Source organism: Metopolophium dirhodum, chromosome 2 (genome assembly GCF_019925205.1).
Source record: "Metopolophium dirhodum isolate CAU chromosome 2, ASM1992520v1, whole genome shotgun sequence".
Classification (NCBI taxonomy): domain Eukaryota; kingdom Metazoa; phylum Arthropoda; class Insecta; order Hemiptera; family Aphididae; genus Metopolophium; species Metopolophium dirhodum.
The window spans coordinates 20,082,194-20,105,630 of NC_083561.1; the positions used below are offsets into that span (position 1 = coordinate 20,082,194).

General features: G+C 32.6%; 2 protein-coding genes across 3 annotated transcripts in view; one reads left to right on the forward strand and one right to left on the reverse strand.

Annotated features, from left to right (window-relative positions):
* The window catches only part of LOC132938224 (uncharacterized), a 36,182-nt gene extending 29,286 nt beyond the window's left edge, over positions 1-6,896 (forward strand). For both annotated transcript variants that reach the window (XM_061004927.1, XM_061004926.1), the window contains exons 2-3: positions 571-805; positions 4,701-6,896. In XM_061004927.1, coding sequence (XP_060860910.1) covers positions 571-805; positions 4,701-5,554 — 1,089 coding nt within the window. In that variant the 3' untranslated portion in view covers positions 5,555-6,896. The remainder of the gene's footprint in view (positions 1-570; positions 806-4,700) is intronic.
* A 693-nt stretch (positions 6,897-7,589) lies between these two features.
* LOC132938223 (uncharacterized) lies at positions 7,590-21,735 on the reverse strand. The gene is made up of 8 exons (XM_061004925.1): positions 20,951-21,735; positions 12,911-13,210; positions 12,677-12,822; positions 12,502-12,598; positions 12,270-12,422; positions 11,669-11,844; positions 9,441-9,606; positions 7,590-8,840 (listed from the first exon to the last, which is right to left on the reverse strand). Exons 1-8 carry the CDS (start codon positions 21,395-21,397, stop codon positions 8,649-8,651), a joined length of 1,677 nt encoding a protein of 558 aa, XP_060860908.1. The 5' UTR covers positions 21,398-21,735; the 3' UTR covers positions 7,590-8,648.
* Positions 21,736-23,437: the final 1,702 nt, after the last annotated feature.

Consider the following 23,437-nt stretch of genomic DNA (forward strand, 5'->3'; position numbering starts at 1 on the left):
ATAATAATAATTTATTTATTTGCATCATAAAATAATATTTTACAATAAATAATACATACAAGTACTTGATAAAAATACTTGATACCCCTCCAATAAGCATAGCTTGCGTTTTGAGCCGGTGAAAATAGTATAACAATAATGCTTTATTCTCGAGACGTTAATACGTTATAGGTACTTATGGTTCATTATGTGTTCGAACAAAATATAACAAATAATACAATATGTCGCTATATTATTATAGAGGCGGTAGTAAAAATAGTTGACACTAATGATAGGCGCATAGTAGGCACGTCATCGTACATAATAAGAAGTCCACCAACTGCAAATCGATATATATATATTATATATATAATATATAGGTAGCTTATTTTATGTAAAATATACAGTGTTTGAAGAAAAAAAAGTCCAATCGAAAAGAATGATCCAATTTCGTATTGTAAAATTGTAATACTTTTAATTAATTACAATATAATGCTCGGCGTTACATCATAATATTATTCGCGTCAACCATTTTATCATAGCACTAGGTACCTAGTAAATTATTAAACGTTTGAATGTTTTCATTTTCAGCTCGCCATTTTGGGAACGGTAGCGTCCAAAATCGACGGAGGATGGGACACGGAGCCGAACACACAGTACCATATACAGACGGACGAGGGGCCCGAAAGGTATTTCAAGTATCAGACCATTAGTGGTCAGTACCGTAAGGAAAGGCGACTGCAAGATGGAAGCGTGGTCGGAACGTACGGCTGGGTAGACGCAGACGGTTATTTGAGACTCAACGACTACGTAGCCGATTCGAAGGGTAAGTCCGTGACACGCGTTCGGTGTTGGGAATTTTTTTCCCTCGTGTACCAATTGAACTCGTAAACCGACACACCGGATTTCGAAATTTACGCAATATTTTCCAAGCGTATTATGAATAATTATTATATTTCTCGAATATTCCAGATAAACATAATATAATAATAATATGATGGCGAGTGGCGATGGACTATTGCATAATTTCAATAACACTTTTTTTTTAAATCGTGACTAAATTGTAATAGTTTTAAACTAAATTAGTAGAGTGTAATATATTAAAATAATATAATACATTCTAAATAGACTACTATAATGTATACAACATATTATAATACACTGTATACATTAGTTTTTGTGGTATATTCAAGATTCAAGTGTCGAGAATGTTTTTACAACAGTATTGCATTATAGTGCAGCATTACACGCTGTACGTTATGCAATCTGCTAAGATCTTTTCGAGCCTGCATCATTTTGGGTCAGTTATATTTAGTACTCCTCCACTATTATACATACCATAATTTCTTCTGTAGTTATGTCTGTCTAAAAAAAAATGTATAATTGTATTAATATTTATATAATTACATAAAAAATATATTCCTCTTAGAATTGTTTTCGGGATCAAACATTTACGAAATTATAGTAATCGGCTACCATTATGTAGGTATACATGACTTCAGCTGAACTGGTTTTTTTTCTCCATAATACTCCTTAATTTGTTACTCACTTAAGCCGTAGATACTTACTTTTCCCATTAAAAAAATATATCATTGTTACTTTTGTACTCTATTAATTTATTTTAAATTTGACATCAGTTTTTTATTTTACTTGGAAGCTTATAAACTGTCAAGAACAAAAACACGTTTTACTGTCGAACAACAATATTGTAATATATTGCAAATTATTAATTTCTAAATTTATCGTTATTCGTTACTATACTCGTAAAATTGTATTAACTAAATAAGATCTACATTATTATTTGCATTTATGAAGCTGATTTACGATAATATTAACCATTTTGGTTTAATCAAACGTATATCATTAAGTGTTCAATTATTACTTAGAATCTACAATATTTTTATTAATTCACGTTCTGAATTTCACAGTTAACACTTCCTAGTTCCAATCCGAAAACCCCAAAAATAATGGAATATTGCTATTTTGACTATAAACATTATATTATCATTGCTGTTAATTAAATAGTCTACTGCAATAACTACACCTCGTCAATATATTATAATTATTTAAAAAATGCAATTCTATTATTTTAAATTGGTACTAATATGCTAATGAGTAGATGGTATGTACCTACCTACTCTATTACATACAAAAACTAATTAAATAATATTGCACGTAAATTTATATATTAAGTAAGCTGTATGCATAATACTTATCATGATCCGATAGTCACAATTATTTAAATGTATAAGCCTTATAAGTTGTTCACCTCAATGTTCTAGATAGATCATTTTTTTTTTTTATAAAACACGAGTAAGTACATTTTCATAACAGTATGTTGTAACACTTTATAGTAAAAGTTATTCGATTGCGTACACATCATAAACATATTTTATGTAAATTTACAAAGAACTTTTTATGAACACCGAACAGTGCAGTTTTAAAATATGAACAATATGCAAAATACCATTCCATGCTGCTAAAAATCTAACTATTTATTGGACAAATTTATAAAGTTTATTGTTTTTTAATATTTTTGAACGTTATTTAATTCAATTATTTCCTGTGAATATATTATCTTATCATATTTATATGTAATATTACCCACCTATATAATATCCTCGATATAGGCTTTTATATAATACATAATAACAAAATTCAATTAAAAATAATCATGTATAAGATATGTACACAATATGCTTACAATTTCAATTGCAATACTGAACAACGAATGGTTCATTAATCTTTTAAAATATATCCTTCAATGAACATACGTATTTATTTATTTATGTGAGTAGAAATATTTTCAAATGCCTTTAAATTGAATATCAATAGGTAAACCATATTTTTTTATATGTACCTACCAGAAAAGTATTATTATTTACTTTTTACAATCTTTTAAAATTTTACCGATGTTATAATAATAGGTCTTAGGAACACGATTAAGATCAGTTGACTTGTAAATGAGTTCACTATAAATACAAGACATTTTGATGGTACCTATATAAATTAATATAGTCATAAATTAAATTACAAAATATCCACAAAAAAAAATTAAACAAACTACAGTTTAAATAAAGTTTTGCGTCCTTACCTATTATAAACCTTATAAATTTGACGAAAATTCGCCAAATTTTATAATGTTTCTTATAAAATACGAACTATTTTTGATATTATATAATATGATTAAAATACCCAGGTACCTACAAATAAATCAATATATAAATCAGTAAATCACCAAACTATAGTTTACAGGTTAAGCAATTTCAAGCCCTACGAATTTAAATCAATTATGTTGACAATCATAATAAACGTACTTAAATTATAGGTAGTAATAGATTCATACAAAATTTAAATTAAATTAAATATAGCTATATTTCAGCAACAAATATCGACGCTTATCAACAATAACAAATTACATATTTTTAATAAACATAAACTAAATAGGGAACCTCGATTTTGAACCAAAATTTTGAGCACATTATTTATTATTAAACGTTGTACGAATTAAAAACTTGCCTTTGCAGGGGAAAAAATAATAGTGCGTACCTAATCTTCATTTTCAGTTTTATATTAATATATCGTCAAGTGAAAATCAAAAAAAAAAATTATACCAAAGCCTCTGACTTTAAAAACTGTTTTAAGTCCCTTTCTTATAATCTGCTACCGCACATTTATAATGTAAAAATAATGTGATTGTTAAATCTTACTTGCGTGTATATATAAATGTTTAATCGGTAAAAATATTACGAGTTAATATATTATGGCCACTTTATATGGTAGGTACATACTAAAAATGAAAGACGTAATTTTAGTGTTATACACTATACTACTATAGTATAATATGTTACGTGTGGGATGGGCGGAAACGAAAAAACTTGTCCGACATAACTATATAGGTACCTATTTTTTGACGATTTTTATAACACTGCAGCAGCAGTATTATTCTGTTATAATAATATGTCCTATGTGTTTATTATTTATATATATTGATGTCGATAGTCTTATGATTCTTTTATAGTAAAAAATAACTATTAAAACATTTTAATTATTCCCAAACCATATTTTAAATGTTTGCCTTTTAGGTGAAAATGTATTTAGCTAAAAGAGATACATAATATTATAAGAGTCCGTTATTATATTAGTAATATTGGTTATAAAATATAGATTAAAGCACGCCCTCAGAAATTATTTTTTTTTTACTCTAAGTTTTCCTACTTTCCTTACACACAGGTTTTTTTTATATAATTCTAAAAATAATTTAATCAATCGGCGATTGCCTTAAACGTTATCATAGTCAACTATTAATGTGTACCTAACAAAATAATCAAATTTGATAAAAAATCTCTAAATCCCCATTTGAGCACATCCCCTGGTTAGACCTAGGAGGATGATTTGTGAATCTAAACCATCCAGAGCGTCACCCAAACGCATACACAGAAATTCATTCAAATCGGTCCAGCTGTTTAGGAGGAGTTCAATCACAAATTCACAACACACGTACAGTAGAATTATATATATAAAGATGATAATACTTTTTGGGGTGGCTTCAACTAGAAATTACAGAATAGCTGAATAACTTAAGTGAAATGGAATTTACAACGAAAAATTAATATAAAATAGAATACAATTAATAACAATTACAATATTATAATATTATAATATTATTTAAAAACAAATTTTACGCGTCGAATAACCATTGTACCTTATCTATGTCACAGGTTACAGAATAGTGAAGAACAAGAAGCTGTTCGTCGGCACCCAGACGCCCGTCAGTCAAGCCGTGTCGGCGGCCAAGTACGTGCCGCCGATAGCCGGCACGGCCGTCTCGGTGTCACCGTACCGGTCGGCCACGGCCACGATCGTCACCCGGCCGGCGGCCGTCGTAGCGGTCACTCGAGCGCCGCCCAGCGAATCTTCGTGGCGCGGTTCGCCGTTCGTGTACCCGTCCGACACCCAATCGTCGCCACTGCGGTTCCCCGCGGCCGGATCACCGCCGCGCTCGTTGGCCTCTCAGTTCCGGCGGCCGCAGCCTAGCAGCACCGCGTCCCCCGCCGCTGACTATAACTATTCCGTGCGGCCGGTGGACGTCAACTCGATCGCGGGCACCGCGGACGGCGGAAACGGTGACGACGACGACGACGCACGACGACGACCGTACAGGCGGCGTTCGTCATCGTCGTCCACTGAGGCCACGGTCGCGGCGTCCACGGCCGCGGAACAGCAGCCATTGTACGAGCAACCGTTGCGGCCGCACACGTTCCGGCCCGCATACCGCAAGGTGGTGGATATGTCAGCCAGAACGACGCCAGAACCACCGGCGGAACAGGCGCAGTACGACGGCGTGTCGTTCGTCCGGAACGGCTTCAAGTACTACCTGCCCCGGCACTACCACGAGGAACAGTCGGACGACGCGGGTGACACGCGAGCCGGCAGCTTCGGTTACGTGGACCCGTTCGGCATCAGGCGGGTGGTCTACTACAACACGGCGCCCGGCACCGGGTTCGTGCACCGCAAGAACAACCGTTACGTGGGCCTGGACGCCGAGCCCTACGACCCACGTCCGTCGATATGATCGGGCCATCGTACCGCCGACGACGGGTCCTGTCCGACAATGTATTAGAATAAAGGCGGGTGTCCACTATACGCGTCGTAACCACGGTAAGAACGTGGTTAATCACGCGGTAATCTAACCTAACCGACCGATCGCATTTGAAGGATTTACGCGAACTCGTATATAGTGGAAACCCGCCTTTATAAATTATTATTGGTCGTCGTCGTCTTCGGGTTAGGTCACGTAACACGGTGCACGTGTACATATTTATATATATATACAGCAGAACCATAACAAACCATAACCCCGCGCAGCCGGTCGCCCGGGGGATGCGCGCGCATAACGTAATAATAATAGTATTATCGTATAGTCACATCAGCTATCGCGTAATAATATTATATTATAGATGGTTGTATTACGCACACGAGCCATAACGCAAAGTTAAAGAATCATCATCCGTTTTCCTCCGGTGCAGCAGCAGCAGCGATACTCGTAGGTACATATATATGTAGGTAGTTGTAATAATGATTAGTGTTAGTTTTTTATTATTTTCTTGTTCTGAGATTCTCTCCCCCTCGTACAACAATTTTCATTTGTCGCCTATATAATAATATATAATATGTATACGATATTAATGATATAGAATATGACTACAACTACTATATAGACGGTGTCGTATAATACAAGTAGAAAAACTCGCAATTTATTAGAATATTATAAGATACACACTCGGAGACATTCGGTGGGCGTGCATTACGACTGGAGACTTGATGCGGACCGCACAATAAAATACGTATAGGTAATAATAATAATAATATATTATAATATGTAATTATTTTCAAAACATTGCCATTAGTGTCGCCGTTCGACGGTGACGATAACCAGTATAGGCTGAGTGTAGACTATATATTATATTATTATAGGCACTGCTACAACAGTAGTTGCTGATAATTAATTTTCAACTATAATGTAGGCAGGTATGCAGCGCCCAGTGGTGTACTGATAAGGTGGAGAGTAGGTGAAACAGCTAATTGACCGATATACCGCGTGACCACAAAAACAGGGTACACAGAAAAAAGTGAAGTTGTTGCGCACGCGCAAGAGTTAAAAAATATTAAGTCATGGGAATTAATCAGCCAATAGTTGTTTAGTCTTGTGTCCCACGAACAGAGTTCAAAACTTTGTATAGGGTACTGAGTAATATAAGTAACAGAGTTAAATATAGCGTACCCTGCAGGCTTTGTAGACATACGGTATATTATTTTGTCGCGTCACAGACTGTTACCAATAGAATCGTTCTCCGGAAATATTTTACCAAGTTTGAAAAAAAAAATGAAAACAAAATTCATATTTTTTTTTTATATCGATAAATATACTGATTATAATATTATATTATATACAATATCCGTACTGTACCAGCCGAACGATTCCAGGTACACTACTGGAACGTTGAGGTACGTCGATAAAACAGTGATGTTTTCACCGACCTATCAGCACGTTAATGCGAGTTATCAATTTAAGTCTCTTTTTATAACTATGCCTCAATCTCGTTAATGTGTGTACAGCTAGTCAAAATGAGTATAACTTTAATTTTATTTATTAATTTAACGGTCGATATGTATTTTAATATCCGTTTCCCGAGGCTATATTTTTATACAACTATAATATTTTATAGACCAGCGTCGTCTGATCGGAAATATCACGTAGGTATAGTATTATAATATTTGGTACCCCTGAATAGGTACTATTATCTATCTGAGTTAATGTACTTGTTTTTTTTTCATCTATAATGATACATTGCCAAAACCATTCTCGTCCGGTCTGAGTGGACTTGAAACAATAGAATCACCAATGTTGAAACCTGTGAATGTAATAGGTACGAATCTCACAGATTGCACAACTGCGGGTGATTATTTTAGCCATTGTGTACCACAGCCAATAAATCTATACTCCATTGTCTACAATTGGCAAGTGTTTGCCATAGTAAATTACACTTATTATTAAATAGAATTATTTTAGAAATTCTTGTAAAAATGTGCCACGCAAGCGTGCTCAATGTTGAGCAAATATTAATTTATTTTATACGTTTAATTAAATAATTATTAAATTATACTAATATGTTACTAATATAATACGTACAAATCAGCGTTTGTGATTATTTTTTTTATATAATATAAAAAACATAAAAATAATTAATGATAATAATATTTAAAAAAAATAATAATAATAATAGTAATAAATATATTATATAATATTATATATTTAATATTTATAGATAAAAAAATATAAATACAGATCGCACAAGAAGTGAGTTTTGTTTTGCAAAAATGTTTTTCTCTTTCTTCCTTTTCCTATTGTACCTGAACGTAAATGCTGGGAAAAAAATACGCGAGTTTATATACATACGGCGAACGCACGTTTTATTGTATGCAAATGGCTATAATATATTTTATTGTGAACAACAGCTGTTGCCCAGTAGAAAGTAAGCAAAGAGTCTATTACGGTGTTTGAATGACCAAACAGGCTGTCTCCTATTTTTGGTTTGAAAAAGTAAAACAGGTATAGGCATAGCTCAAACTCATCATCATCATCATCGTTATCATTGCCCCATCTTTTCATCGGTATTCGAGAATTTTTTTTCCAGGACTTCACGATACTATGAGCGATTGAGACGCTTATAGTTTTATTATTTATGCGAAACTTGTGTGAAAAATATTCACGTTAAATGATCTGACGTAGCAAAATAAACATTTGAATAACAATAATAATATATTATATAGGTACCTAGTCTTTATTTCGAACATACTGAAGTAAAATTATCTGCATAAATAGTCGCATTTAAATTGAACCTAATTAAATATTATTGAAACATTGCGATTAAAGATGGTTTATTAAAATAATTTTGTCATATAAAAATAAACGTGCAGAAATTTAAGAGGCAGAATAATATTGTTAAAAATGATCCGGTCTTGTTGATATTATTATGAAGACATACTTTGATTCGTCTCTTCGTGATTACCCAGGAATCGGTAATCAACTTTAAAGTGATGGCAGTTTACGTAGGTACATTGTGCATCTACGTTTTTCTCTTTTTATAGTTTGTTACCCCTACTCCTCAATCGTAACTATTATATCTATCACCCTCGAAGTTCGTCCTGTTTTGCGTACACCCGAAGAACTCCAAAACGTTGATTACGATGCCTCTGGAGAACGGGTTGTAGTATTTGCCTCTGCTGTTTTTTAAGTACGTGTACTTTTTATGGTTGATCATCTCGTTTCTGGTCAAATTCATCAATGCGTTGATACACTGTGAAGAAACAACAACAACAAACATAAATATATGTATTCAAAACGTCGATGAACTTTGTCCGTACACGATATTCAGATACAGGTAAGTCGTAAATGCATGGAATCCATGTGAATATATCGTTTTATCGATTGTATATCGACGTAAAGTGTATCCCTACCAATACGTATTACGTTATATAGTTTTTTTGATACATAATTTTGGAAAACTATTACTTTATTAAAGAGTCAAAAATCAAATGTTTAATATGTTAACGCTCTGTGTTTACCTCGAAATAAAAGGTTCAAACTCTTGTTTTAAAGTTTCATTAAAATGCAATATAATATGGTTTATACAAATAAGTGAAGAAAATGACTAATGATATGGTTGGAAAATTCGTAAATCGAATTTATTTAAATATCTTAAAAGTTCGATTTTAAAATGAGTTTTTATTAAGTACCTATTAACAAATAGTACTTATGAGGTGAATATTAATTAATTTAAAGTTTAAATAGAATTCTAGTAGATGAGTGCAGTTCATGGTATAGGTGGGTGGGTAGAAAGACACTGAGACACTCTGTGTATATTATATTGTGTGGTTATTATAGATATTATACTTACAATCGTCGCAGTCAGGGCCCAGCTCAGAACACCAAAAGCGAACGCTTGCAAAAGCGCTAGGACGTAAAAAACGTTGAACCCGTCTACATTGATCGTGCAGCACACCAAGTAAATCACGTACGAACAATTCATTGCTAGACTGATGACGAACCAGAAGAACCACGACCTATGAACCAATTCGAACAAGTGCACACGCGTTACCCGTTGATTCAGGTTGCTGGGTAGGCTTTTTAATATACTTATATAGATATATACATAGGTTGGTAGACATAATAATTATTATACGCTAAATTCTTGGTTAGGGCGGTATAGTCTGTGGTAAAACTAAAAATCTATAAGGTCAAAAGACACTATTGCCCCATTGATTAAATATTTGAGGGGACAGTTGTCCCCCTCCTCCTTCCCTATGGTTAAATAGCTAACTATCATACAGCGACACTCACATATAAATTATTTTTAGGAACTTATAGCTATATGAAATACTCACAAATATAAATATACTAAATAATGAAACTGTACTATCGGAATTAGCTTTTCTGGAAATTATTCAATTGTATTTGTTTTCAATTGTTTGTGGAAAGTCCATAGGACTATATCACGGACTAATTTTATTCTGCGCGCAGACAAGAAAAAAAGTAAAAACCGTTAGTATTATATGTTCTAATGTTGTAATTTATAATTTTTGTTCATTGGTTCAATATTAATTGGTGACCCCTATCCTATATGTATATATATATAATATATTAATATCTACCACAGTACCATATTCTAACTATAGTTCAATTATAAGTTAACTTGGGTAGGGTTTTCAACTTATGGTTGCGCAACATTCCTACAACACTTTATGGGAGTTTACCAATTGCGCTTAAAATGACCTTTTCATATACCAATTATTGCGCTCAAAACATTTTACAATACCTAAGGAAAAGTTATTAGTTAGTTATAAATTATAATTATATAGTAAATGATTACACTCACCAACTTTTTGCGAGTATTGATGCATAATACATAATATAATATATAAAAATAAACAATATTTTTCTTCACATTTAACAAGTTACTTTTTGATCGTCAATTATATAAAATGTATGATAATGATAACTTGTTTTCATCTATCACTCAAATGCATACTTCTGAAGTTCCGTGACCAAATGCCCGTAATATTAATAACTAGGGTTCGGATTTGAAGGCAATATAATCAATAAAAAAAGGCAAAAAAAAGGCATTTAATTTATATAAAAAGGCAATTCATAAATATACTACAAAATAAAAAAGTGAACATTTTTTAAACACTTTCAATTGCACACATTTTGAGAAAAATACAAATTAAAAATTAAAACTGCATGCAAAATAAACTAGTTGGTATTAAAAAAAAAATTGACTACCATGTATTTTGATAGGCTGTCTTCAGTAAAACGGCTACGGTTAGGGGTTAAAATGCGGGCGGACTGACGAACAATCTACGCATTACGAACATATCTTAATCTTTAAATAGGTTTAAGGGTAATTTTATGGCCATACCAAATACTCGATAAGACGATATCGATAAATATTGCAAATAATAAAACCCATTTGTAGCGATAATACGCAAGCTGTGTATAAAATTATAAAATCAACTGAAAAATTAAACACAAAATAGGCATTTATAAGTACAAAAGGTAAGAAAAAGGCAAAAAGGCATTTATAAGTAAAAAGGCAAAAAAAGGCAAAAAAAAAAAAGTTCCATCGTCTAAGAAATTAAATGAAACACATTTTTGTATAAAAATTATTTTTCTATTATGATTAATAAAAGAAAGGCATTTGCCTTCAAATCCGAACCCTATTAATAACGTTTCATAAAATTCCCGATATACCGTTATTAAATGTATTATAACCAGCCACTCTAACCAGTAATCAATTGATCAATAAATACGTTTTTAATTTTCAAGCATTTTAGTTTGTTTATGTTGATGTAGATGGAATTAGATCGAAAATAATATTTCTAAATCTGAAGGTAGCCAGGCAAATTTGAATACAATCGCAATTGGTAAATCGACCGTAAAATAAAAAGAGCGCAATGGGTACACTGATCCTAAAATATAAACTGCGCAATTGGTATATTGACCCTAAAATACAAATTTTGTTTTGGCGCAATGGTCATACCCCAATTTATATACGTAGGTCTGTAGGAGCCCTAAAACAAACCAACCTTCGGTTTTAAAAAGATAAATACTCAGGCCAAACTTTACCTGTTGCCGAGTCCGATGCAATTGATAACAAATTGACAGTGGTGGTCAAAGTGTTGGACGCATCTGTTGCACAGTCTGCAGTGTTTAGCTCGCAAAGGTCTTACGCAGCGACACGTATGACAAAGTCTTGACAGAATATCTCTTTTGGTACCCATATCACACGGATAAAACGGTAACTAAATAAATTCAAAAAAATTGTTGTAAAATTAACTCAATGGCTTGACTTCAGATGATAAAATACATTTTTTAATTAATAAAAATCATTATTAATCATGATAGGCGATATTATATGTTATTAGTATTATTCTTAATTATTATTATAATTGAATGTGTTATGTAATATTCATTTGGGTATAAATTAAGTGTATTTCATTACTCTGATTAAGTCATCATAGTATAATTGTGTAAAGAATTTAAGATTGCGCTTAAATTTATCACGTCAAGAATTGTTTCCAAATTTGTATACAGTATAGATATACGTAATACATTAACAATGTACATTATAGGATACGTAAACTATATATTTTCTATTTATGAATTCTGCACACGATTATATAAAATCGATACTATATTATTTTATTCGATAGATAGATAAAATTACTTGTCTAATGGTTTGAATGTAACTCCCCGAATCGATTGGTAAGAATCCGGGATCTGAATGTTTCGTAGTAAGCCAACATATCCACATAAAAATATTCCAGGCTAGATAAGTGTAGTGACAACCTCTTGTTAAGTTCCACGTAGCCGGTATTACCTATAATAATAATATAGTCGCACAAGACTGTTAAAAATCGGGACATACGTTTTACGGGTTATTTAAAACACTGTCTCACTCTGTATATATAAAGAGGATACCACCAAATCAAGAAAGAACATAGAAATAGCAGCAGAGGTCCTTTCGAATACGCCGAACTTCCAAAAATTGCATTTCTATAACAATAAAAGTTACTTAGGTGTTTACAATGCATGTGACGAAAAATCACTTTGCACAATATTTTATAGTCTTACAACGCTTTGTGGAGAGGCACCATCCATTTCTTTCTCTTCTTGATCTCTCTGTTCAGCAGCCCGGCGATGTCCTCGTACCTGTGGTTCACAGCCAAGCCCAATGGGGTTTTGCCATTTTTGTCCCTGGGTTGTAACGATATTTGACTCTGTAACGGCCAACAGGCGAATATATATATAAATTACCGACAGTCGATCGACGATGTTGTTTTAATTGGTTAATGCGTTTTAACGTACGTTCTGACAAAGTATTTCAACGCATTTCGCACTCCCGGAAAGGGCGGCCAAGTGCAGCGGCGTGGACCCGAAATTGTCGGCTTTGGTCAGGTCGGCTCCGGAGTACAACAATAACCTTATCAGTTCCGCGTGACCTTTGTACGAGGCCCAGTGCAGTGCCGTGTCGCCATTAATGTCGGTCAAGTGATGCAAAGCACCCATACCCAACAGGAAACTAGCCGTGGACGTTTTTCCAAACATGCTTGCAGTCATCAAGGGTGTGAGGCCTTTGAAGTCCGATACGTTTGGGTTCACTCCGGCCTTCAAAACATAATATGAGAGTTTTAGGTATATTTAAACATATACAACGATATAATTATATAGGTGCTTATAACGAGTTTATTTATTTGCCCATGGTGTTCCACGGTAGCATAAAACAATCAGTTAACCCTAGGTTTACATTTAAATAAAATATTACCTATTTAAACATAAATGAATCTCTCAGTCAACTTCTTTGGCCAACTAAACAACGCCAAAAGTACAAAATATTTCAAACTCAACGACAAGCCTACCCTCCGACGTCTCAAGCGCGGACGTCCTCATGATACCCTTTCTCAACGTCAATAATATATGTATATATATTTAAAAAAAAAATAAAAAAAAAATTGTACACCTAGTTTAACTAATTATTACGATGTCACATTTTATTATCTAGCTATTCATCTATGTAAATAACTGTAATTTATTGTATTTACTTATTTATTTATAACACTTATTGCATGTTAAAAATTGTCTTTTTATCAATAAGTTAGATGACCTTGATGTCAGTTACACTTTATTAATAATAATAAAAAAAAAAAAAACATAAATGGAGTAGACATTAGTAAAGTCGTAGGTTTCATAGAACTTATTATCTTATATTATTACATTGTATAATGTAAATTAACCGATATATAAATTCTAGCCAAACAAATATCGTAATGGAGTAGTGACGATAAATTGTATATTATAAAATATTAATGCACATGGTACCACTTATACATATTATTATATTTTCAATACTACATGGATATAAATTATGAACATTGTTGTACAGAAGAGAAATACAATTATGAGGAAAGTTTAAACTCAAATTGGATTAGTAGAAAATGTGTTGAAGTATTGTGTTGCTAGTTAGTTAATGAATAATATTATTAACACTGTTAGAACTATTAATTAAGTACCTAGCATGTATTTATTAGCCTACAAATTAATTATTATACTAGTGTAGTACTTGTGTACTTTTATACTTTTGTATGTTTTTCTTTTTCAAACAAACATGAAATAGTATATTAAATAATACAACGTTAATTATTTATTTTTCTAATTTACCAATGAAGTTTTTAGGTACCTAACACAGATTTTTGTCAAGAAAAATATTTGACATATTATACATATTTTAATTTTAAATATTAACTATAAATTATAGGTAACCATTATAATATTATTTTTAACTATACGTGATATAGTTTGCTTATTTTGTCCACTCGCGAAACAAACATTTTAAAGAAACACATTTAAACATTATAACCTACCTAATAATATTTTGTATATTTTCATTAATCATTTAAAATAATTGTATCGTGAATCTTGATTTTAAAAACTTTTAATTAGTAGGTATTATAATAAATTACATAATATGTAAAAATATTGTTTAAATAATAATCGTATAATATATTATAATATTAATATTATTGTGCATACTATAACTACAATATGGGTTTGGTCTAAATTCTAATCTGTCATCTTAGTGGCCTCTCAAGGTTATCAAAATATCAACGATTTACATTGAAGATAATAGTTATTATAAATGTTACGTTTTATTTTTGTATACCTACATGCATTTTATTTTATGGGTCATGGTTTTTGTATCATCGAATAATAAATTATTCACGAAACAACGAACGTGGATTATTGTACCACAACAATATGCAGACTATATTATTAAATATAACGCAGGTTACGTGAAGTTATAGCTCTTAATTTATGTATTGTCATAATATAATTATAGAAAATTGTTGTCATTGAGAGTGGCTAGACTGTCTAAGTATTCTCATAGGTTTTATAAACAATACGGTATCTGACACTCGACGTTCAAAACGCTTACATAAACATTTCCATAAATATATGTAATAATGAAACTGTCGACTTCATAGGTAGCTTGGTAGTACTTACTGCCATATGAAACTATTACGAATATTCTATTATTTAGTAATAATACATAGTTTATTAAATATTAATTCTGGGATTTCACTACGTATGAGGGTATCAAATTGGTAAGTACCTACCTAGATATAACGAGAGTACGCAGCTAGGTAATATATAGTAATATTTTAACTATAAAAGAAACATATAGGTAGGTGCGTTCGATGAAAATTCATACCTCATTTAGGTAGTTAGGTCAGTGGCGTGCCCAGGAATTTTCAATGGGGGGGGGGGGGGGGTGGATGTTTTAAGTATTAATACGTTTAAATTAATTATGGTGGTAGTACTAAAGACACAAATAAGGGGCCTTATGGGACAATTGTTCGGAGTGATATAGCCTCTCCTCTGGACACGCCACTAGGTTGGTAGGTAGTTAAGAGTTTTCAAAATCGAGTCAAGTCGATAAATTCATTTATTCTGTCAACCCATATAGAAGGTATAATTCAACATTTGAAAAATAGATATATCGTCGAAATTGATCCATATATTATATAGGTACCTATATATGGTACAATATTATTTATTTATAATAACGATCGAGACGATCGAGTGATGACGTCCACAGAATCGACTGGAATTATGTATGAACAGATAGATTCATTACCCATCGTATGAACAAACAGACATGCATATTGTCTGCTTTATGTTACTGTATTACTGACTCTGTATAATATAATAATATAATATAAATGTGTTATGAACAATACAACAAAAACGTAAAAAGTAGTTAAGTTATTTAACGATTTACTTGGAAAAAACTCGTGCTGCGAGTGTATATTTAGTCAAATAATTTCACACGATCTCAAATGCAATAAAAAAAAAGTGGATGTCACTCTGCTGTACAGTAGGTTACAAGGGTCACTGTAATGGATGGTGTTAAATTTGAATTCAATGATATAATATCATTGTATAAGAAAAACGATTCTGAGCGAAAACGGTCAGTCAGCCTATGATATTACCAAGTATATTTGATGATATTATTGTGAATAAAGTAATTTATATATAACCTATTTACGTGGAGCCTTGTTTTAAATTTTCAATCCTTAGCCATAAAAGTTAAACATTTTATACATTTTTAACTACAAAATAATTAATAAATTATAAATTTGATAAATGTTGTCAACATTTAAACTTTAAATGCTTATAAAAAAAATTGTGCATATGTATTTTTAATATTTTTCAACTGCAATTGAAACATTATATCAGGAGACTTGCATTAAATTTTCACGCTTTTTTACACAACAAATAAAATTTTATTGATATTTATAGAAAAAAAAACTAAAAAAATTGAAAACTGACTATGTCCGTAAACAGTTCAAAAAGAGTCAAATTATTTTCAAAATGTTATGGTGTATAGAAAATGCTAATATAAACATTCAGTGAAATTTTCAAGTATCTACAGTCATTTGTTTTTTAATTACAATAAAATAAGAAAATCGTTACATGAGAAATCGAGTGAATATCAAATGTTGTAAAAATATAAATTTCAGACGCCCATAAAAATTAAATTTAAGTTTATTGTAGACATTTTTTTTTTTGATAAAGGTAGACAAACTTATGAGTAATCTTATATTACATTTTCAAATCTTAGATTTAAAAAGAAAATTTTTTATGAATTCTCAACTCAAAATAATTTGCTAATTTTCGTGATTTTTCCGTATTTTGTCAAAATTTGAACTTTAAATGCTTATAAATAAAAACTGTGACTAAGGATTTTTAATTTTTTTCATCTACCTTTGAAACAATAACCTAGGAGCCTTTTATTAAATTTTCAAGCTTTTTTACTCAACAGATAAAATTTTATTGATATTTATAGAAAAAAAAACTAAAAAAATTGAAAACTGACAATGTCCGTATACAGCTCAAGAAGAGTGAAAATATTTTCAAAATTTTATGGTGTATAAAAAATATAAACATTCAGTCAAAATTTCATGTCCTTACGGTCATTTGTTTTAGAGTTACACCAAAAACCAAAATCGATTTTCTCGAAAACAGATTTTGCGTAAAAATTCCCGTTTTTCCTTAATTTTTCTTTTGTTTTTCACGTCACTTTCGACCCCCCAAAGTACCAACTAGATTCACTTTCCTATCAGAAAAGTTACTGTTGAAGAAAATCCAAGCACTTTTACTGTCCTAAAAGGTGATGACAGACACAAAAATAAAAAAATAAAAAAAAAATACACATCATTGTAAAATCAATACATTCATCGCTTCGCTCAGAATCTTAAATAACCAATTTCACTATACATATAAGATAGTATTTTCTGTGTTTCGTGCACCTATCATAGTTATTTATAGCTATATTACTAAATAAGAACAGCATATTATATTGCACATATTTCCCCACTAAACAATGTGTGTGTTAGTCAGTACTCGGCAACATTACTCTGTGTTATATTATAAAATAAAAATACCTAAATAGCAGTCTATTCTCGAAACCTTCAACGGCTTCAACCTTTAACACAAATTCGTACACGACGGTAATAGTATAGGTAATACATTTATAACACTTGTTATGATATTATTATAATTATGATTTTAAGTCTATCCGTACGTTTATTTACGCACAATGTTATTTTTGTCACATTGATTTTCATACAATCGAAGAGTACCTATACGAACATATTTAACTGACTAGTTCGTCTTACAGTACATTGTGAAATCAATAAAAAAAAGGTGGATAAGTGGATGTCGCTCTGCTGTACAGTAGGTTACACGTGGGTCACTGTAATGGATGGTGTTAAATTTGAATTCAATGATATAATATCATTGTATAAGAAAAACGATTCTGAGCGAAAACGGTCAGTCAGCCTATGATATTACCAAGTATATTTGATGATATTATTGTGAATAAAGTAATTTATGTATAACCTATTAACGTGGAGCCTTGTTTTAAATTTTCAATCCTTAGCCATAAAAGTTAAACATTTTATAAATTTTTAACCACAAAATAATTAATAAATTATAAATTTGATAAATGTTGTCAAAATTTGAACTTTAAATGCTTATAAAAAAAAATTGTGCATATGTATTTTTAATATTTTTCAACTGCTATTAAAACGATATATCAGGAGTCTAATATTAAATTTTCACGCTTTTTTACCCAACAAATAAAAATTTATTGATATTTATAGAAAAAAAAACTAAAAAAATTGAAAAATGACAATGTCCGTAAACAGCTCAAAAAGAGTCAAAATATTTTCAACATTTTATGGTGTATAGAAAATGCTAATATAAACATTCAGTGAAATTTTAAAGTATCTACAGTCATTCGTTTTTTAATTAAAATAAAATAAGAAAATTGTTACATGAGAAATCAAGTAAATATCAAATGTTGTAAAAATATAAATTTCAGACGCTCATAAAAATTTAATTTAAGTTTCTTCTAGACATTTTTTTTTTTGATAAAGGTAGACAAACTTATGAGTAATCTTATATTACATTTTCAAATCTTAGATTTAAAAAGAAAAATTTTTATGAATTCTCAACTCAAAATAATTTGCTATTTTTCGTGATTTTTCCGTATTTTGTCAAAATTTGAACTTTAAATGCTTATAATTAAAAACTGTGACCAAGGATTTTTAATTTTTTTCATCTGCCTTTGAAACAATAACCTGGGAGCCTTCTATTAAATTTTCAAGCTTTTTTACTCAACAGATAAAATTTTATTGATATTTATAGAAAAAAAAACTAAAAAAATTTAAAACTAACAATGGCCGTAAACAGCTCAAAAAGAGTCAAAATATTTTGTAAATTTTATGGTGTATAGAAAATGCTAATATAAACATTCAGTCAAAATTTCATGTCCCTACGGTCATTTGTTTTAGAGTTACACCAAAAACCAAAATCGATTTTCTCGAAAACAGATTTTGCGTAAAAATTCCCGTTTTTCCTTAATTTTTCTTTTGTTTTTCACGTCGCTTGTGAAAACTACTGGGAAATTTTTACTTTTGACCCCCCAAAGTACCAACTAGATTCACTTTCCTATCAGAAAAGTTACTATTGAAGAAAATCCAAGCACTTTTACTGTCCTAAAAGGTGATGACAGACACAAAAATAAAAAAAAAAATAAAAAAAAAAACACACATCATTGTAGAATCAATACATTCATCGCTTCGCTCAGAATCTAAAATAATATAGGTATTCACATGCCTTGATTTTGGAAACAGATGCAATAGCCAATATTTAGACTAGCTGTATAATATAACATGATATTCAAGGGTATTAACTTTTTCACTTAACTACCTAGTTAAAAAGTTAATTACTAGTAAAAACTTGATGATAGTAAAATATACTATTGTAAATTACAATTAACTACCTATTATTTATTATTGTTTATACCATTTGAAAGCTGAACATTCGTGTAGCAGCAGGTGATCTATCAAATTGTATAAATATTTTTTAACAGTTTCCTTCGCATTTATTTTGCAGTTTGCGTAATAGTACCACTATCGAACTCTTTACTTAGATATCTTATCGAAAAACGGTGGAGCCGTGGAGGTCAGTAATTAATAATAAATATATTATATTCAACCAATTTTTAATTTATATGCAAAAATCGTATTGTATACTCAAATATTATAATAGTATAATTGTATTATTTTTATTTTACGGTTAGATTTTTTTGTATTATAATCCTTTATAATTAATAAAAAATATGTTATATGTAACAGTTAAAAACGCATTGTATATGTATTCAAATTTTGTGACAGATCCACTAAAATAAATCGGTATATACAAGATCTCCGCCACGCAGTAGGTAGATCACCGCTGCCACAGGAATGCCGAGTTAGTTGCACAAGCACTGTGTGTGACCCAGCCACCCAGGCCGAGGTAATTAAAACGTCATGTAATTTTTTTTTAACCGAGCGAGTGAGTGATAACAATATTTCCTCCTAATTAACATAATATTACCCACCTAAACTGTCTATGACAAAATTAGAGTTGAATATTATTAAAATATCGTTTGACGTTAAATACGGGAAAAATAATCATTTGGCATATTAACTAGCTTAGTATAGTAACTATTGCAGTAACTATAGGTACCTTTTATTATAAAGTACCTACCTAGTTGAGTATTAAAATAATAAAAAATTGTTGTCAATAATAATTATTAAATAATATAATAGTAACCGTATATATACCTAATATATAAAAAAAAATAAATAATATATAGTTTTTGTAAAATAATTGCAAATACAATTTTGAAAATTATTAAAAGTTTAGCTTAGAATTAATTGTCAATAATTAAAATACATATTATAATAATTATAATATTTTATTTATATATATTTTCTAAATTTTATGCAACACTTTTAATAATTTTCAAAATTATATTTACAATATTCTTACAAATATTATATATTTATATATAATATACAATTTATATATATATATATATATTTATATTATATATTATTTATTATTCAATAAATTAGGCATACACAATACACATTACTATTATGTTTAATAATATTATTGACTACAGTTTTTTTTATAATTATAATTATTTATTTATAATATAAATTTTTTTTATACGATTTGGGTATTTATATTTAATAATCGTCTATATAAGTATAACATAAATACCTGTATAGTATATATTATAATATTGATTATTTTTGAACTCAGAAATCGAATCAGCCGAAAAGGGGAGGGAATGGTTTTGGTCGAAAACGGTATAGCCCATAATGTCGTGCAGCTGGTTAGGTTAGGTTAGATTAGGGGAGGTGGGCTTACAACAATGCGACATATCATATATTATAAGGTATGGAAACCCACGTATATGATCGACCTACCTATGTATGCGCATAATACCTGCAACAGCACTTGGACGGCGGCGGTGTGACCCTTGCGGCATGCCCAGTGCACCGGCTTGGAGCCCTGGATCCCGTAGCACGACATGTCCACGGTCACGCCCCTGGCCACTAGGTACCTGAGCACCTCGGCGTTGCCGTAGAGCGCGGCCCAATGGGCAGGCGTGTAGCCCCATTCGTCGCGGAAGCTGAGCGCCTCGCCGCCGCACTTGTCCACAGCGAACTCGAACCCGTCGTAGTCGCCGGCCTTGATGGCCTCCAACAGCGGCTTGTACCGTTGGTCTTCGGAGCTGTGCACGTCCAGCGAATCGGCCGAACACCCGTCGTGCATGCCGTCGTTGTTGTTGTTGTTGACGTTTATGTCGACCACGTCGTCGTTGTTGTTGTTGTTGTTGTTGTTACCGTTGCCGTTGCCACCGGCACTACCACTGCAGCCACTGCTCACCATGTTACGTCGCACAGTGTTATCGATTTTTTTATCCAGCCTATCGCAACGTCCACGGAAATATTACAATATTGTGTGGTTATGTTTTAGGTAGGCAGATGCTCGTTATATATAATCGTATAATACCTATTCGGCGGATTTAGGACACGGCGAGAAATTATTATTTGAAAAAATTACTAAAACCCCGCACGGTTCACTGGCGATTGGCCCAAAAACGAAATAACAATAATAATAATAGCGGTGGAAAATAATACGTTTTGAGCGACTCGCAAACGAGTGTGTTACCCGCGGATTGCTGCGCGCGTTGCCCCGCGAGTCGTAGTAGGGTCGTGTGCCGAGGAGCGTGCGCCGATCGATAGTAGAGTATCCGGCCGCCGCCGTCGACTCAGTTTGACCACTTTGCTACTCGCCGACACGATAATAATAATACTTTATATCGCGAGTTATTTTATACTGTCACAGTTCAATAAAAACGGCTTTAAAAAGTTTAAAACCTTTACCGACAAAAATACAAATAATAATAATGTATAAGTGAGCTTCCCGCAGTGATTGTGCGTGTCTGATACGCCAAAAGATCACATTAAGCAGCAGGGGAAATAGGGTACTCGATATTTTAAGGTAAATAATTATTATAACCACTGATTCTCAAGGTTTCATTCGTTGTCCCTCGGTGTTGGGTTTGTATATTTGTTACTTTTCTTATCTTAACATCTCTTCTCTTCTCTATCACTTCTCTTCACTTCTCTAATCTCTCACTATATAAAGCAGAAACCCGATACCGCTCCTCTGGCGATTTTTCGTACTTCTATAGAGGAGAATGGAGGGAAAACGGGTCTCCCGGCGGCGGCGGAGCCGTCGCCGCATTATCCCGTTCCTTATCATTTTAAAGATTTTTTTCAAATTTTCGAGTAATTTTCGAGCTTTACCCCCATGGGGGGCCCCGGGCGACCCTGTTCGGACCTTATTCGCGTTCCCCGTCAGATTTTACGGCCACACGCGGCCGTACTTTTTTTCCGGCAAACCCGCCGCGGCGGAGAAGACGTGTAAACCGAGCGCCGCCATCGCGCGGGTTTTTTGCCGTTTTTTTTTTCGAAAATTCGAGTCTTAGCCTTTTTGAAACGTCTCACGTCCCCGCTCGGACCTTATTCGCGTTCCCCGCTAAATGTATAGGCCGCGCGTGGCCCCATCCCGTTCGCGTAGAGGGCCTCTGCGGAGAAATCGATCGCCGAGAGCGCGACGTCATCACGTTTTTAACGATTTTTCGAAAAATTTTGCTGCGGGTCGCTCGAAACCCCCTTTGAGACGTCCGACTTCCGGGACGAAGACGTATTCGCGTTCCCCGCTAAATTTATAGGCCACGCGCGGCCGTACTTCCTCCGGTACGAGTTCCGGGGCAGCGGGACGACGCCGAGAGCCGAGTGCGGATATCGCCGCCGTCGAGTGGGTATTACTATATACAGGCATAAATACGTGCGTCGGAGGGTTCGATTTTATTCGCAAATCTCGCTGTTTCGACATCCGACGACGGCGGAGCACGTCGTCCGCTTACCGACGCGGTCGCATCGTCCTTTACGAAGCCCTCTGCAGCGGACGTCCAAACCGCGTTCGTAATTCGCTGGGACGGCGAAACGGCTTAAGAGTCATAGATTTGACACCAGTTTTCAACTCAGTAGGTAGGTAGGTAGGTAAGGCATTGGTGTGGATGACCGGGGGTCGTGGTTTCGATGTCGGCCGCCGGGAATGTCGTTAATTTGCAGCGGCCGGGTTAATCCGAATTTTTTTTTCGCGGTTTTTTTTTGCGTCATTTACCTTTTGCTATCACTTCCGCCTTATCATATTATTCGTATTTAACAAAAATTTTACGATTTTTTTTCAAAATTCGAGTTTTACCATTTTTGAAGACGTCGGACCTCCTCGTTGAAGACTTATTCGCGTTCCCTGCTAAATTTATTGACCGACTGATAAGAAAAACAGTGTGGCCTGAACGAAATGGCCTAAAATATTGTTATCCTTGTACACTTAGTACATTATTTATATACATTA